The sequence below is a fragment of the Sorex fumeus genome, unplaced genomic scaffold (genome assembly GCF_029834395.1).
Source record: "Sorex fumeus unplaced genomic scaffold, SorFum_2.1 ptg000082l, whole genome shotgun sequence".
In the NCBI taxonomy this organism is placed as follows: Eukaryota; Metazoa; Chordata; class Mammalia; order Eulipotyphla; family Soricidae; genus Sorex; species Sorex fumeus.
In genome coordinates, this window is record NW_026606139.1 from 2379367 (window position 1) to 2396511 (window position 17145).

A 17145-nucleotide genomic window follows, 5' to 3' on the forward strand; every position below is an offset into this window, starting at 1 on the left:
AACAGCATAGCAGGCTGACCTGGGTTCAATCCTTGGCACCCCCAAACCCCCCCAGGGGTGACCCTCAGCACAAAGCAAGGATTAAGCCCTGAGCATGGGTAGGTGTGGCCCCCAAAACAAAAACAACAAAAGATAGTTGATGGGTGACGAGGCGGACAGCAGAGGGGTTAAGGCACTTGCCTTGCATCTCACTGGCCCCCGTTGGAATTTCCAACACCACATATGGTCTCAGAGCACTACCAGGGGTCACTCCTGAGCGAAGAGCTAGAACTAGCCCCTGAGCACTGCAAATACACACACACACACACACACACACACACACACACACACACACATTTTTTTTGGGGGGGCAAAACTAGATGCACTAAGGTTTACTTCTGGTTCTGCATTCGGTACTCAAGGATCGCTCCTGGCAAACCATATTTGGTGCCAGGGATCAAACCTGGGTTGGCTGCGTGCAAGCACCCTACCCATTCTACAACTGCCCTGGTCCCAAGAAAAGAACCCTGGAACTGGGGTGTCTCTCATGGCTACAAACAGTGACCAAGAGCGACCGTGCAAATGGGGGAAGACAATGTCACAGTGGCTGTGATGGGAGCGAGGCCCGAGAAAAGGGCCGTGAGGCACCGGGTTTAGCCTAGGAAGGTGGCAGGTGCCCCTTTAATGCCCTCCTCCGAATATCTGGCTGGACAGCTTCCTGCTGGACTTGACCGTGCTTGTAACAGTGCAGATGTCAAGTGCAAACAGGTAAGTGGTCATATTTCAAGGAAAGTCCATGTGAGAGGGAAGAACACAAAGCTTCCCATAGAAACTGTGTGTGTGTGTGTGTGTGTGTGTGTGTGTGTGTGTGTGTGTGTGTGTGTGTGTAGGGGGAGCAGTTCCCAAGCAGTGCTCAGGAGCCTTGGGGTGTCACTTCTGGCACAGCTGTGCAATGCGGAGTGCTGGGAGGGCATGTATGATGCTGGGTGCGTATCCCAGCTCTTAAATGATCTCCCCAGCCCCATGATCTACAATCTAACTTGACGTGGCTACAAACTAACTACTCTGGTTCCCCCACAGTGCCAGGCGCCACCAAGATGGGCTGGTGCTTTTCTGCTCTGCCTTCTCGAGCACACTGCTTCCAATTTCCAGGAAATGGAAAGAGCCCAACATGGCTGCTGGAGCTCCAACCATCATCTCTACATTTTAAGAGGAAGATGGGGGGTGGGGGGGGGGGACACAGAAAAATCTACTTCCAGCCAAGGTACTGAGGTAACTGTTCTGGTGGTCCCCCAGCCAGCTGCACACAGGGCTGTCTCCTGGCTCTACACACAGAGTACCACTGCTGGTGGGGGTCAGGGGATCAAACCCACGTTGGCTGGGTACAAGGCAAATGCCCTATCGGCTGTGCCACTGCTCCGGGTACCACTTACCCTTTCTGTTTTGTTTGGGGCGCCTCCCAAGCAGCACTGAGGGGACTGGGGGGCCGAACCTGGGGACTTTTCCTGGCAATTCTCGGCCAAGTAAGCCAACGGTGAATGCTAAGCTCCAAGGATGTGGTGCTTCTAGAACCCCAGGGTTCCAGGGACCACCCAGGGACCGCTGGGGTCATCCCAACGGTGCTCGGGTCAGAGGGCCACGGGGAGGGGGTGGCACTGAAGCTGGCCACCAGCACGGCTAAGCCGGTAACCCCCACCTCCGTCGCAGGGCCCCACTGCTTCTCCTTTCATCCATCTGGCTGTAACCCAGGCATCCGAGTCTCAGCGGCAGGGCAATGTCCGGGCAGAAGGTCACAGCTGGGCACTCTGCAGCCGCACTTCTGCAGGGGCTCTCTTCAGAGAGGACAGGGGGACACGGGGCACCTACTGGGCGGCTTCTCAGCTGGCAGCTGGTGCTCCTCACATGGGGCTTGCACGCCTGTCCCGCAACGCCCAACTCTCACTTTTCCCCCCTCCCCTCCCCCTTGTCCTGTGTGTCTCGGAGACAACAGGGCAGACCTCACGCCCTGATCAAACCGTGGTCACCCGGCCCAGCGGCGCTCTTCCCTGAGCTGCGCGTGCACGCTGGCTTCTCCCGGGTGGTGGCCACTCCCAATCTTTCTGCCATCCACAGCCCAGTGCCCTGGCACAGAAGCAACTCTCCTAGGAGCCTGCAGGTCTCACCCCATCCCAACGTCCTTTCCAACTGTCCCTTCCCTTAAGCACACAACTAGGTTAAATCTTTGCCCTCCTTATTTATTTGTCTGATTATTTGTTTACTGTTTTAGGGCCACACCCGGTAGTGAACAGGGTTTACCTCTAGAGGGTTCGGGGACCATCTGTGGGGTCAGGTCAGCTGCATGGGAGACAAGCACCCTACCTGCTCCAGCCCCAAAATTAGTTTTTGTTTTTGTGTGAGTTTTTCCTGCGCCACACCTGGCAGCGCTCGGGGCTGACTCCTGGCTCTGAGCTCAGGAATCACGCCTGGTGGGGCTCAGAGATTTTGTGGGGGTGCAGAAATTAAATCTGGGTTGGCCAGGTGCAAGCAAACCTACCTGCTGTTGCACTGTCACTCTGGTCAAAACCTTCACCCAATTTATCGTTATTGTTGTTGTTTGGGTTTCTTTTTGCTTTCTTTTTTTCCTTTTTGGGTCACACTCAGTGATGCTCAGGGGTTACTCCTGGTTGTGCACTCAGGAATTACTCCTGGCAGTGCTTGGGGGGCCGTATGGGATGCTGAGGATTGAACCTGAGCCGGCCGCCTGCGAGGCCAACGCCCTACCCGCTGTGCTCTCGCTCCATGCTCCAGCCCCCTCTGCTCACTGTCCCAGACACCCGCAGGCCTGCTCTGGGAGCCCGTGCTCCTCTCTGGACAGGCTTCTCATTTGCTCGCCTCTGTGTGCTCATCTTACTCTTCATGCCTGGGTTCTCTCTTGAACACATTCTTTTTCTCCTCACGTCACTCTAACTTCTGTTCAACAAAAACTCTCTTGCTTTACGAAAAACAACCAAACCCAAACTCCTCCATTCCTGCCCTGCACCCCCACTTTCTCCGGTGGCGGGGCTCCGTGACCACTTCCGTGACCCCGTCCTTTCGCTTCAGTGACCTTTTCTCTCCCATCTTCTCCCACCCGAGACATGGGGGGGGGGGGGGGGGAGCTCGGCTCTCCCTGTGCAGCCGAGGCTTTCCCTCTCTCCCAGGCCGTTACCCAGGTCCACTCCTCCTCCTCCTCCAGGTGCCAGGGCCCCCAATTTCTCCTTCTGAGCCACCAATCTGATGCCCTCACCCTCAGTGATAGGTGGGCGCAGGTGAGCTGAGGGAGGCCTGTGAGTCAGAGGCTGGTGGCTGGTGTCACCCCATGCAGGGCTCTGGGATGGACCATGCAGGACGGAGAGAAAGCGGCCCGTGAGGTCGGCCCTGGGCAGAGGCTGAGCCAGCGTCTGGGGCGTACCCTGCACCTGCGCCTTCTCCCCTGCTCCCCTCTGGGCTTTCTCTCAGGCTCCTCCTTCTGCCCGGAGCAGCCCTCTTCCTGGGGACCTGGGCTGCTGTCATCTCCTGGCCTGCTTCCTGGGTCCACATTTTTTAGGGCTCCCTCTCTGCGTCCCCACCTACCCGTGCCCCCTACTGGGGCTGCTCCGGCCACTGAGGCACCCAGGAGGGACCTACCCCTCAGACATGGAGGGGACAAAGGCAGGACCAAATGGGGTGGGACCCCCTTCCTGCCCAGACTCCTGCCACCAAGCCTAGGCAGGCGCAGGTCTGAAAACTAGCCCCAGTACTTGTACCCCGATTCCAGTGTCCTGCGGGGGTCAGCCTGGCAGTGCTTCCTGGGGTTCCGTGTACCTTGGTTTCTTCGGTCGTGCTGTGCCGGCAGGTAGGTGGGGGGGGGGGGGGGGGGTGTGCGCACTGGTCTGGCCAGCCTTACTTGGCAGCCAAGGCGGTGGGGAGGGAGGGGCACTTGGGGCTCCCCCATCCCCAGCAGGGATGCCCTGGGGAGGGGCCCGGCTCAGCTCAGGGAGTCGGGGAAGGGGGCCACCCACCCCAAGGCCAACCCCACCTGGTAAATATTTCATCCTCAAGCTGCTCAGCTAATCCCTATTAATTTCAACGCGCCGCCTTGCCTGGCTCGGGTCCCGATGCATTATTTATCCCCTTTGTTTGTTTGTCGCTAACAGGTGGGCCCCAGCGGAGGCGCTGACTGGGGACAAGCCCACTCCATCACAGCGTGGCCGTGAATTAATCATGAGGACTAATGGGAACCACCTCGGCTCCGGGCACTCCCCTGGCTGCCCTCACCGGCCCTGGCACCCAGGGGTGAGCTGCGCCAGCCCAAGTCCGTCGAACTCAGTTCAAGGCTCCGCGTCTTCCTCTCTACCTCCCATTCCGTCACACTGGGGGAGACAGGCTGACAGGGAGAGACACACAGAAGGCCCTCCCCTCAGGGCACATGCAGTCCGGGGGGGACATCATCCCTCCTTTCCTCACTGCCACCCCGTGGGGGGCTGTAAGAAGGTGCGCACAGGGGAGGGGACCTCCCAGGAGGCGTCAGGGAAGGCTTCGGAGCAAAGCTCGGAGGAACAGTGGGAGAGAATGAGGCCAATGGCTGGCAGCCCTGAGGTGAAAGAAGGCAGGGTGGGGTTCTGAGGCGGCGTTGAGGGCCAGGAGTGGAGCTTCTGCCTGAGAAGGGACAGTGTAGCCCAGCGGGGGGGACTCCGGGGGAGCCATCGTGAATGCCCCCCACAAACACGCTGCCCTGTGGGGCCTGACCTGGGCGCCACAGAGGCCCCTCAGCTGTCCACTCGGGACACGCGTGTGAGCGTTTGGCCAGAGGGCCCCGAAGTGTGGCTGTGTGGGCGTCTCCGTGCCTTGGAGGCTCAGAAGGGTGCCCGCGGCAGGCCTGGGAGCACGGACCAGCTTCAGCCACAGAGTGCCCCCAGGAGCAGCGGCAGGCACGTGAATGAGGGGGTCGAGAGGACGCCCCACACCGCCATGACGCTTCCCCCTGGAGCCCCCGACGCAGGCAAGCGTCCTCAAGCGCCAACGCACCTGCAGCCAAGAGGCCAGGGCCATCACCGCCCGGTTTAAAGAGGAAGAAATGGAGGCCGGGGGCCCCTCTGCCTGGAGAGAGGGGGCCATTCACTAGGAGGATGGGCCTGGCTGGACCCCGTGCCCCCGGGGACGCAGCCTGAGAGTCTCTTAAGAGGCACCAGGCGGGTCCAGGACCCCCGTGCCCCTCTGCCAGGGCCAGGCTGCACGGCGCACTCGGTCGGGTTTGTAATTCCATTCAAAGTGGCCACTTTGAAAATCCATATGTCTCCAGGCTCCCCGTACATCATGGTGTCAAGTCCCGGAGCGGAGGCATCCATCAGCGGCTCCCGGAGCCCGGGTCGGGGTGCCCACCCGCACGCCCGCCCCGCCCAGGCAGGTGCCTGGCAGCGCCAGGGCCGGCCACCCCGCACACACCGCCCGGCCGTCCTCGGCCCGGCGTCCCCGCGAGCTCGGAGCCAGGCAGCCAGCACGGAGGCGGCCTCGATAACTCGCTAACGTGCTGCCCATGCTGTTCTTAAAAATTTATGACTGTGCAACATGAAAAATCCGGCTGAGGAGCCGTCATTAGCGGCGCTGCCTTCCTCCCCCACCAGAGCCGCCCTCGTAAATTGAGATTTATGGCTGCGGCAGGCGGGGCGGGGGGCGTGTGCGGGCGGCGGGGGTGCGGGGAGGCCGCGCGGTCCGGGGAGGGAGGCCCGAGGGCTCCCCCGCGCGGCGGCTCCGCGCACCGCAGCCCGCACCCAGGGCCCGCATGGCCCGCACGGCCAGGCCCAGCCCAGCCCGGCCCGGCCCAGCCCAGCCCAGCCCAGCGCAGCCCAGCAGGGCCAGGCCCGCAGTGGGGACACAGCGGGTGGGCCGGCGGCGAATTGGGATCTGGCGTCCTCCTCCTCCCTGGGCCCCGCAGTAGAAGCCTCTCGGCTGGGCGGAGGTGAGAAAGGAAGGAAGGGTCCGCAGGTGGGAGGAGAGGGGAAGCCCCCGGGGCCCGGCAGGGGGACAAAGCCCAGTCCAGGCCAGATCCCACAGCCTCGTCCCCGTGGAACTCGTCCGGTCCGTCCCCCCCACTCCACGCGCAGGCCCCCCCCCCCAGCCACCCCACCGCCTCCGCCCCTGCTCACTTAGCCCTGTCAGCCAGGCCATTATGAAATTGGGGTTTCATTTACAGACTAATTAAACATTACAGCTTGTTCACAATTACAACGCGGGGATGAGGGAGTAACTAATTACGGAAGAAATGAGCTAACATTTATCTCTGCTCCCACCCGCCTCTCCCCACGGCCGCCCCCCATCCCCGCCCGCCACCCCCCCCCAATCTGGCTGCTTCCCACTCGCTGGTCAGCAGCAGCTCTCCGAGCTCCTGTCCCATGGCGGGGGACAAGAAGCGCCGGGTGGCCTGGCCACAGGTCTGCCTGCAGCTCCCGGCCGCTCCCTGGCTCTGTGCAGGGCCCAGGCGTGGGTGCGTGGGGCTCTGACATCCGGCACCCTGAGGTGTGGTGTGGAGCTCCGTAAACGCTCACCGCCTGGGGAAAGAGGCTTGGGCAGCAGAGGACAATGTGTGTGACAGGCAACGGGTCTGAATGAAACCCGCCCCCGGAAACGGTGAAAGGAACGGCAAGTGGCAGCAGGTGAGGGTCCAAGCAGGCCAGGCCGAAGCCCCCACTCCACATCTCCACTGGCCCCGGGTGTCCCTGCGCTCCTGCAGTTCGGCTCACCCTTGAGTTGGTCGGCCTTGGCCTCAGGCCAAATGGCCCCTAGGGCTCAGGCGCCTCCAGGGAGCCTGGGGTGCCCCCTGCGGGCAGGAGTCCTGGGGCCTGGCTGGCCTGGCACAGAGTTTAATAATAGTAACGGGGAGTATAAGCGTTTCCATCTTTCCTGCCTTTGGGCAGAAGAAGAAAGGAAAGAGGAGGGAGAGGAGGGAGTGGAGGGAGCCGGCTGAAGGGAGGCTTTGAGGCCTCAGAACTCACATCAAACGGCCGGATCTGGGCCTAATTGTCTGACCCCTGCCCCTGCCTTCAATCAGCTCTGCGGCTCCCCGCCCGCCCCTCGCCTAACTAGCAGCCATGTTCTCCTCATTAGGACAAGCTCCCCTTGCACATGTGTCCCCGGACATGTCCCCAGCACTCCCGGCTCCCAGCCCTGCCCGCTGGGAAGGTTCGGCAGGGACCCGGTTTGGGAGCCCCCCTGCCCTCCCCGGGGACAGCCACCAACTGGCCTGCGCTGGCCTTGGCTCACGCCCTGGGCTGCTGGGGTCTGGAGGCCACGCGCCGCGACATGGCTGGGCTGGCTCGGCTCCATGCGCTCTGTACTCCTGCGTCCTTCCTGGCTGCGGCCTGGCACAGGGTTCCTCGGGACGGGATGTTGGAGGCCGGTCAGTCCCCTGGGGTCTGGCTGAGGTCAGGGTGTCTGGCTGGCCCCAGGTACGGGGCATGTGAGCAGAGATTCTGGGGAGAAGCATCTACACCCCGACTCTCCCACCTCCTCCCCCGGTATCCTCAGTATCCTCACCTGCAACAGAGGCGCCAGCCCCCCCCCCCAGGGTCTGGGGAATTCGAGGAGACGAGAGTCTTCGGGATCAGGTACTGCACCCAGCTCTGAGCCCACGTGGAGCAGATGCTGATGGGATCGTGGCCCAGGCCGCATGCAGCCAGCAGGGGAGCGGGCTCTAGGTAGTAACACCGAGGAAGGGAGGGAGCCCACGAAAGGGGACAGAACAGCTGGCAGGGGCGGGCACACCCCGGCCAGAGCTGAAATGGGGGCTGGGGGCCGAGGGGGAGGCCGCTGTGCCCTGACATTGTCTCTCACCTTACACCAGTGGTAATGACTTGCAAATATTGATGAAAACGCAAACTACAGAGATTGTGTTTTTCGGGGAGCGAAGGTGGGGCGAGGGGATAAGGAGGAAAATAAACTGAAATGAAGTCCGGTTATCTCCCATCTGTGGCCGCTCCTAATCCGCCAGCCCACAGGAATCCAATGCAGCCCCTTATCGGCCCTGTCAATCACCCCACCGGCGCCCAGTGGGCACCGCAGGCCTCACAGGCGGCAAGCGCCCACAAGCACGCGTGCATGCGCTCACGCAGGCCCCCACCCGCCCGACTCCTTTGAGGGAGCAGCCAGCACGCAGGTCCTGCCAGATGGAGGCGATTTGCATAATATCAGCAGCGGAGGCTGCAGGATCACCAGGGGTCAGGGCGCTGACATCCGCACAGTCTATCTGCAAGTGCTAATTTGGCCGGCATTGATCTGTCTTTCTGATTTCTTTGTCATTTACGTCTGCGATGGTTTGACAGGAGATACAGAGAGAGACAAGGGGAGGCCAGGCCGGGCCCCAGGCTAGGAAGGTAGGAAACAAAGATTGTACTTTCCAGCGCGTCACCCAGACGCACAGGGCCCTCCCGGACAAATGCCAGAACCTTCCTCCATCCAGGCGAGGCCCACTCGGTGGCCTGCCTGTCCCTTGTCCATGCACAGCTGCTAATGAAAACTAGAGCCCGGGGTCTGACAAGGTGCAGGGACGACCTGGCTAGGGGAAGGAGGAGGAACAGGGGTCCCCCGAGTACCCCCTTCTCTCAGCCACCCACCCCAGCTCCTCCCTCTTCCTGGGACCCACCACAAAGAACTGGACAGGAGGGGCGGGAGCGATAGCACAGCGGGTCAGGTATTTGCCTTGCACGCGGCCGACCCGGGTTCAATTCCCAGCATCCCATATGGTCCTCCGAGCACTGCCAGGAGTGATTCCTGAGTGCGGAGACAGGAGTAATCCCTGTGCATCGCTGGGTGTGACCCAAAAAGAAAAAAACAAAAAATACAAACCAAAGCTGGGCGTGGGGGGCACAGGGACGGCTGCTGTCCCTGTCCTGGTCCCCAAGATGGCCAAAGTCAGGGCGGGCTGCTGCTCCAGACACCTGCGGGCTGAGCCAGAGAGCTGCACCCGTTCACAGCTTCCTGGCTGGGGTCACTGCCTGCGTGGGCAGGTCACGCCGGTCTTCGTCCCTCCAGGAGAAAAGAGCCTGGCACTGAAGCACATGGCCACTGTCATGGCGCTGGGGGGCTGGAGCCCGGCCAGTGCAGCCACGGGGCTTTACCTCCTCCCTCTCCCGGTGCTCATGGCGGCAGGGGCAGGCCAGGGCCAGGCAGATCAGAGGGACGCCCCCACCACCGGGTGGGGGGCGCTGGCATTTGGTGTGTGCTAATCCCAGGCCCGAGGTCTTCAGAGGGGCCCCAGGAACTTCAAGGAGGGCAGGCAGAGCTGAACTGCAGACGAGCTCATTAGCCTGCACCCCCCCTCACACCCCCTCCCCTCAAGGAGGCGGGCGGGCGGCCCGGAGCACGGCGGCGGCGGGCGGCGGGCGGCAGAGAAAAGGCTGTCACCGTCCTTTCTTCCTTTTGGTACAAGCGTCTCCTGGAGCCGCTGATTCTCCCGCAGTGACACCTCTCACGGGCACTAATGAGATCCGTGTCACCGAGCTAATGCGCTCTGACTGGACTCCTGATAGACACCCCACTCCTTCAGGGGAGACCACAGGCCAGGCCTGGCCCACCCCACCACCTGCCAGCCCAGCTCCTGTGCCCAACTGTGGCGGGCACGCGCTCCCGAGAGAGGGAGCCTTCCCGGGTGGGCAGGCCCACAACAGGTGGGGCAGAAGCCTGGAGAGGACACAAGGGTCGGGCGGGAAGCGCCTGGCCGTCCCCCCCAACACCCGGCCCCCAGGGCTCTCCAGTCTGCCCACACGCTCCCCGGGCAGGGCTGGTGAGGAGGCCAACTGTACTCACCGAGGAAGCTGCAGGAGAGTGTGGGGGTGGGGGGCTGCCTCTCTGCTCCAGGGGCTGCGCTGGAGCTGGAGGGGCAGACGGGGGTGGTGGGAGGGGGCTGCCTGTCCTATCTTCTCTGTGGGCGTCGCAAGGCCCTACTGACCCCTGAGAGGTACCTGGAGTCGGCAGACGGGGACCGGCTCTGGGCCCTCAGGCAGGTCACTTCCTGGGCACGGCTGGGCCGCCTCCAAGGCGGCTGTGGACAGAGCATCAGCTCCGGAGGACCCTCTCCTCCGAGGACCCACCCGCTGACCTCTGCGGAAGCAAGGAAGCCACCCTGCGGGTCCACTGTGTCTGGGACCCAAGGCAGCCACACCCAGCCCCGCCCCATGCTGCAGAGAGCAGGTCTCTCCTCGGGCAGTCCAGCCCGCACTGACCCGTCCCTCAGCCCCAGGTCTCTGTGAACAGGGCACCGGGTCTGTCCTTGGACAGACACAGCCCTTCCTCGACGTCAGGCCCGGCTCGCAGGGGGTGACCTCCACCCTGGCCCCTCCCCTGCGGCCACCCCTTCTGCGGTCTCTCCTCTCGGTCCTCCCGGCCAAACGCGGGCTGCTCTGAACTGACCAGGCCACTCCGTGGCCTGACCCCGACCACAGTGCAGGCTCCATGGGCCTGGCCTCACACCCCAGTCGGCAGTCAGGGACCCCCGAGGCCAAGGCCACGAATGACGCATCTACAGAGCCACTGCCGTGGGCACTATGGACTCTTCTGCACACCGCGGAGGCGGCAACTGCGGAGGCCGCAGAATCTGTGCCCGGCACCGCCATGCCCCACCTCCACCCCCAACAGCGCTCCCCACTCCAGGCTGGCAGCTCCTCACACAGTTAATTAGCACCATGTCACTGAAGACCAGCCTGAGTGGCCAGTGACAGGCGCTGACCCCTGACCCCGGGGCTGGGAGGCAGTCCACATCAAACTCTTACAGCGCGACCCTTTTAGCACGCACAGTGGCTCGGGCACCGCCAGCTGAAGCTCATTAATGCTGTCTCTCTGGCGCGAGGGCCATTAACCCCGGGCCTCGCCACCCAGCCTCCCCTCCCCGCCTCTCTCAGCCCAATTAATGCCCTGCACCCTCCTCCCTCCCGCACCCGCACCCGCACCCCTCGCTCCAGCGAGCAGGGCACCTTCTTCCTTCGGCTCTCAAGGCCCGGGGCCAGCCACCCCGTGACCCGAGGCGGCCCTGGTGCCCGGGCACCCGCAGTGTGCCAGACCCGCACCTTGGCGCAGAGACTCCACCAAACCCACGCAAGAGCCCGAGAGAGGGCAAGCAGCCCTGTCCCCGCCTCGGCCCCAGGCCTGTGGGAGAGAGCCGGGCAGCCTGGGGGCCTCTCTGAGGAGACCCGCTGGGGACTCGGTCCCGGGCAGAAACCCCTCTCTGAGCAGGGAGCCCCCAGCGCCTCTCCCACAGTGACCCGAGGCGTCTCTTAGCCTCGCCCTCACGCGCCACCCCAGCTGCGGCAGCTGCCCCCTCTCTGCTGGTGTCCTTCACGCCCCGCCTGCGTGGCCCTTGCTTCTCAGCCCCTCGCCCACGGCTCTCCCCTGCCTCAGAGCCGCTCCCCTCATCCGCCCACTCTCCTCCATTTACTCCCTAACCCCAGCGCCCAGTTCAGTCACATGGACTCCTGCGACGTCCCCACGAGTCCCTACATGGGGGCTTTTCCAAGGGGCTTGTGCCTGTGCCCAACAACCAATTCCCCCTCCAACGGTCCCCTCCAAGCCTGACCTCCGGGTCCTCTCAGGAGGAAACACCACATACTGGGACGGGGTCTCCTCTAGGCTGTATGAAACAGTTCCAGGGGCAGGAGCAGAAGTTACTGCAGGGACCCCCCAATGCCGCGGGCAACTGACCCTAGGACCCGGGTCAGAGATGTAAAGGGGAAAATACACGCCACCTGGGCAAATGAGGAAGGGGAGCGTCCCTGGGGCAGCCCTTTGGGCAGCCTGCAGGCCCGAGGGCTCATCCCCCTCATCCCCCCAGGCACACAGGTCACAGACACCATCCAGGGGACACTGCCCCTCCCTGCTCAGAACAAAGCCAGGGCCAGTTGAGTCCCCAGCTGCGAGAATCTGCATGCACGTGTGTGCGCACGACACAAATAAGACCCATGCGCAAAAGGAACGAACGCATCTCCTGATGGAATCCACAGGCTGACGGGACTTGTACACAGTGACAAGCGCCTTCGGGAGAATGTACACAGATACAGATACACCGTTACATACACACACACACACACACACACACACACACACACACACACAGTACAGCCCTTACCCACTGCTGCAGACAGGCAGGCACTTTCAGACAGACACCCGGGGACACGCGGCTGGTGTCTCCCACACACAGTGCGCAGAGCCACCAATGCCGAGTCATGTCAGCCCCCACCCCAGCAGGAGTCCTCCCGAGGGAGCACAACCCCCCCCACGCCTTGTACCCCAAATGTCCTCTTGCGAGCCAGGCACTGTTCAGTGGGGGCTGCTGGGGCGTCAATACCCTGTGGACGGAGCCATCGGTCAGAAGGACCCCGACTAATTAAAAGCTGGTGAGGTTTAAATAATTCATCTCCTTAACTCCCATTGATCGCCCAGTTTAGTAGCCAAGACTTGAAACAATATTAAACAGCCTCCTCCAGCTCCAGGGGGGTGGGCCAGCCGACGTGTGCCCACCCTCTGAGGACATCACCCACCCAGGAGGCGGCCAGGGCAGAGGGGACGTGGGAGGGGGGGGGGGCCTGTGGGCAGGGGATGGCCTGCGTTCAGGCGACCTGTGACCCATCCAAAGCCCAGACTCCAGCCTCCTCCTCAGCGTAGCTGGAGAGGTCCCCAATGGCATGGTTCGATCCCCTCCCCATCACCCCCCGCTTTGGGAGCACCCTGGGGGTCCCTGGGGGAGCCACTCTGTGCAGTGGGGCGGGGGCACGCGGGCGGGGCGCGGGGAGGACTGACCGATGCCGCTGTGGGGCCGGCCTATGTGCTGCAGGCTGAGGCCCTTGTTCATGTCTAGGAGTCCGTTCTTGGGCCAGCAGCCCATGGCGAAGCTGTACGCCTGGAAGACAGGAGGCAGGTGGTTAACAGAGCCCACCCACTCACGCGCCAGCCCCCCACCCAGATCTGCCACCAAGGGCTTCCTGTCGCCATGCGACTTCCCCCTCTGTGGGACCCTCCCCCGCACCTCCCCCAGGATGCCTCCCTCCTCCAGGGCAACTCCCCACCAGAGACCCCCGCTCTCACTGGGCGCCCACCCACAGGCTCTGAGAGAGAGAGAGAGAGAGAGAGAAAGGCCCCGTCTCCAGAGCAGCCCCGTCCTTAGTGTGCCCTTTCACTCTGCACCCCTCCTAAGCACCCCCTCCAGAGTTCCGCACTCCTGCCGGGCCCCTCTGCAGTCGTAGAGACAGCGCAGGAGCAACCTACAGATGGAGGAATCCAAAGCACCGGAGGAAGAGGAAGACGGAGCGCGCCAGCACTGCCTGTGAGCTGGACGCAGAGTGCTCGGTGGGGCGCAAGCGAGGCCACCTGGTCACCGAAGCAGCAGTGAGGGGAGCACGTGAAGAGTGTGAGTGTGGAAGAGTGGAACAGAGTGTGAGAGTGAATGTGTGTGTGAGTATGAGTTGGTGAGTGAGTGTGTGTGTGTGAGTGAACATGGGTATGAGTGTGTATGTGTGTGGGGAGAGTGTCTGTGAGTGTGTCAGTGTTGGAGTGTGACAGTGTGTGAGCGTGTGGGGGTGTATGTGAGAGGTGTGAAAGTGTGAGCGAATCGGTGTGAGTGTGAGAGCGAGTGTGTGAGTGAGCGAGCGCGTGTGTGTGTGTGTGTGTGTGTGTGTGTGTGTGTGTGTGTGTTCCGTGGGGGAGTAGATCTCCGCTGAAGGTCAAGTGTTCACTTATGCATATTCAAAGCAGCCACCCATCGATCTGTACTTAATTGTTTTCCTGGGGTTGGGGAAGGGAGTGCTGGGGGCATCGATCTGCTCCCGCCCCAGCATTCCATTGCCTCCATCCCCGACTCGCGACACCTGGCCGCCACCAACCTTCACGGGGGACAGGGACAGCAGGACCAGCATCACCTTCTCCTGTTTCTCTTACAGCACCCCATGGGCATAGCTCACTGCATGTCCCAGTGAGAAACTGAGGCCCAGCAAGAAGAAACTCACAGAGGTCAGAGCACTGCTAGGTACTATGAGGTGACCCCACCAGGACTTCACTTGTAGTCTGCCAGCTAACCCAGTCTCAGGCTCCTACGTGTGTTTGTGTGTGACGTGGCCAGCTGACCACACCCCTCTGACCCACTGAGAGGGCCCCAGGTCCAGGCTGCCCTTCTTGCAGGTGGGCAGTGGCTAGTGGGAATGAGGCTGGTTGTGTGGCCGGCAACGAATGGTGACTGCACTTACGGGAGTGAAAGTGACCACTGGCCACCTGCCCACCACCGCCCACCACAGACCCCTGTTCCGGGCAGTGGGTCCAGCACAGAGAGGGAGTCCAGTGAACCCCCTTCCTTCACAGCTGCAGGAAGCAGGCCGCCAGCCCGGGCCCACGCGTTCACCTCAGACCTCCAGAGTCCATCAACCCCACCCCCCACCCCCGCAGAGCTGCAGCCCGGCTTCCCAGCCCGCATCCCCGCCCTCTCCCAGGTCACAGCTGTCCCCACACTCGGGGGCTGCGTGTGAGGCTCAAGGACAGGGGAGAGGACGCTGGCTGCCAGCCAGCGCGGAGGGAGAGCCGCCGGTGGGCGGTCCACAGCCAGAGGAGCGGCCGCGCGCGGTCAGGGCCGCGGCTGGAGCGCGGCGGGCCAGAGAGCAGCGGCGGGCCGGCTTTCAAGTACTTTAAAATCACTTACAAAGGCCGGATTAAACGATCAGAAATTCCATTTAATAGGACAAATAAAGAAATAACAATCTACTCTATCAGCCTGGAGAAGGCGAGCGGGATGTTTTTTTTCCCCCCCTCTCCTCTAAAAAGGAAAAAGGGAAGGAAGGGGGAAAAAAGAAGGATAATGTGTGTTTACTCAAGCAAAGAAAAAAATATTTAAGTGATGTCGGGGAGAAGATTGCAGTAACTAGTGAAGAATAACATCGTCTACTTTGCTGTCAAATCACACCCGAATTTCAGTAATAGATTCTCGGCTGACACTCAATTCAATTCGAAGGTGATCCTGCTTTATCCCAGCCCATCAAATATTAAACACTTGCATTAGCAGGTGCTGCCGCTTCCCGGCTTAGAGGGGCGGGCGGGCGGGCAGGCGGCAGGGCGGCAGGCCCCTCTGCTCTGCTGGCGGCGCAGGGACAGGGCGGCTCAGCGTTATCGGCACGTCATCCCCAGCCTTATCGCCGCTAAGCGGGAGACCACTCCAGATAACGTTAGACGCTTGCCCCGACGTGTCACTGTGATTAGATTATTATTATAATTATGACTCCCCAAGATCTCCCCCAGCCGGAGACGTGTGCGAGGGATGTGTGGGGGGGGGAGGGGGGCGGCGGCGGGCTGCTCCTGGGAGGCCCAGGGTGGGCCTGGCTGGACCAGGGTGCACGGAGCCCCGGGCGGGCGGCGGCCTGGCCCGCCTGACGATGCCTTTCAGGAAGGGCAGTCTAGCTTGTCGGCGGAGGCCGAGATGACTCGGTGTCATGCCGCCTGGTTTCATATTCCCAGACAAGGCACGAGAACCAATTGCTGCCGTGCCGCGGCCCCATCCGGCACTTCCTCGGGGGCCCAGGCGGGGGAAGGGGCGGTGCGTGCACACGGGTCTGCCAAGCTCCTAATAAGAGGGATTTAATTTTTACAAATGCTGCTTCCAGCGGGGCCTTCACATACCAGCCCAAGTCCAAAACGATATTAAAAACGGTTAATTAAAACTGCTCTCCTTCAGCCGGGTTCTCCCTGCTGCCCCCGCTGAGGACCGGGTGTGTCTCCTTCAGGTCCTGCCACACTGCTGAACTTCAGGCCTCGCCACCCGCCTGGGGCAGCACTTCCCCACTGGCACAGTTCCAGGGCGTAACACCCCACGCTCCCCAAGATTCCTGCTATCTTGGTAGCCTCTGGCACAGCCGGTGGCCACAGGAAGCCATCCGGAGATCTTGGGGTCTCCCAGCAATCTGCTCCTGCCCATACGTGGTTGGCTCCGCACACCTGCCACCCCTTTGCACCTGTCCCCATGCACCCACCACCCCCAACACTCACTCGCAAAGGCCAACCTAGCTCCCTTTGCAGCTACCACGCAACCAGACAGGCAGATAGACCTATGCATGGACAGACAGACTCACACACAGACAGACCCTGCAAGGACAGAGAGACAGACCCACACATGAACAGGCAGACAGACCCACACACAGACAGACAGACCCACACATAGACAGGCAAACAGACATACGAATAGGCAGACAGACACAAATGTAGAGGCAGACAGACCCATCATGGACAGTCAGACAGACCCACACATGAACAGGCAGACAGACTCACACACGGACAGGCAGACAGATCCACGCACAGACAGACAGACCCATACATGGACAGGCAGACTCACAGAAAGACAGGCAGACAGATTCTCACACGGACAGGAAAACTCATAAAGACAGGCAGAATGACCCAAACATAGACAGGCAGAGAGACCTACATATGGACAGGCAGACAGGCCCACACATAAAAAGACAGACATGGACAGGCAGACAGACATACAGACAGGCAGACAGACTCACATGAACAGGTAGACAGACTCACACACGGATAGGCAGACAGACACACACGGACAGGCAGACCCATGCACGAACAGGCAGACAGACCCACGCATGCACCGCTCAGCCTCTCCCTGGGGACCTTCCACCCTCTCTGAGCCCCACAAGGGTCTGCTGAGTCCAGTTCAGACTTTGGGCACAGAGGCCGGGCTGGGCGCCCAGGAGCAAGGAGAGCAGGAGCCTCAGGAACCAGCCAGCCCCCTGCAGCCGGGGCAACCAGGAAGCCTTCCTGGAGGCTGCGGTCCTGGAGGGCTGTGAGGGCTTGACAACACAGTGGGGAGAAGACATAGCAGAAACAAAGGAAAGAGGTGGGCAGGAGCACGCTGAGTTAGAGCAGGGCAGCCAACGTGGGCAGGGGGGCAGCTCGGGGGTATCCCTTGCGGACCCATGGTAACACCCGGATCAACCAAGGGGCCCTCGTTGCCATCTCTGCCTTTCCTCCACCAACCTTCCCGCTCCGTTGGGGACAGGGGATCCCGTGGGCAGCGGGAGGGGACTCACAGGCTTTCTGGCCTTGCTGGAGGGAGGTGGGAACCTTGTTTAGGCGCTCTTCAGACTCAGGTGCACCGCTCACCTCTCCCTGGGGACCTTCCGCCCTCTCTGAGGCCCACCA

The 17145-nt window shown here is 61.9% G+C and overlaps 1 protein-coding gene across 4 annotated transcripts in view; it reads right to left on the reverse strand.

Moving 5' to 3' along the window:
* Positions 1-17145, reverse strand: part of ERI3 (ERI1 exoribonuclease family member 3) — a 125596-nt gene that overhangs the window by 8153 nt on the left and 100298 nt on the right. For all 4 annotated transcript variants that reach the window (XM_056130956.1, XM_056130955.1, XM_056130954.1 and 1 more), the window contains exon 8: positions 12760-12859. In XM_056130956.1, coding sequence (XP_055986931.1) covers positions 12760-12859 — 100 coding nt within the window. The remainder of the gene's footprint in view (positions 1-12759; positions 12860-17145) is intronic.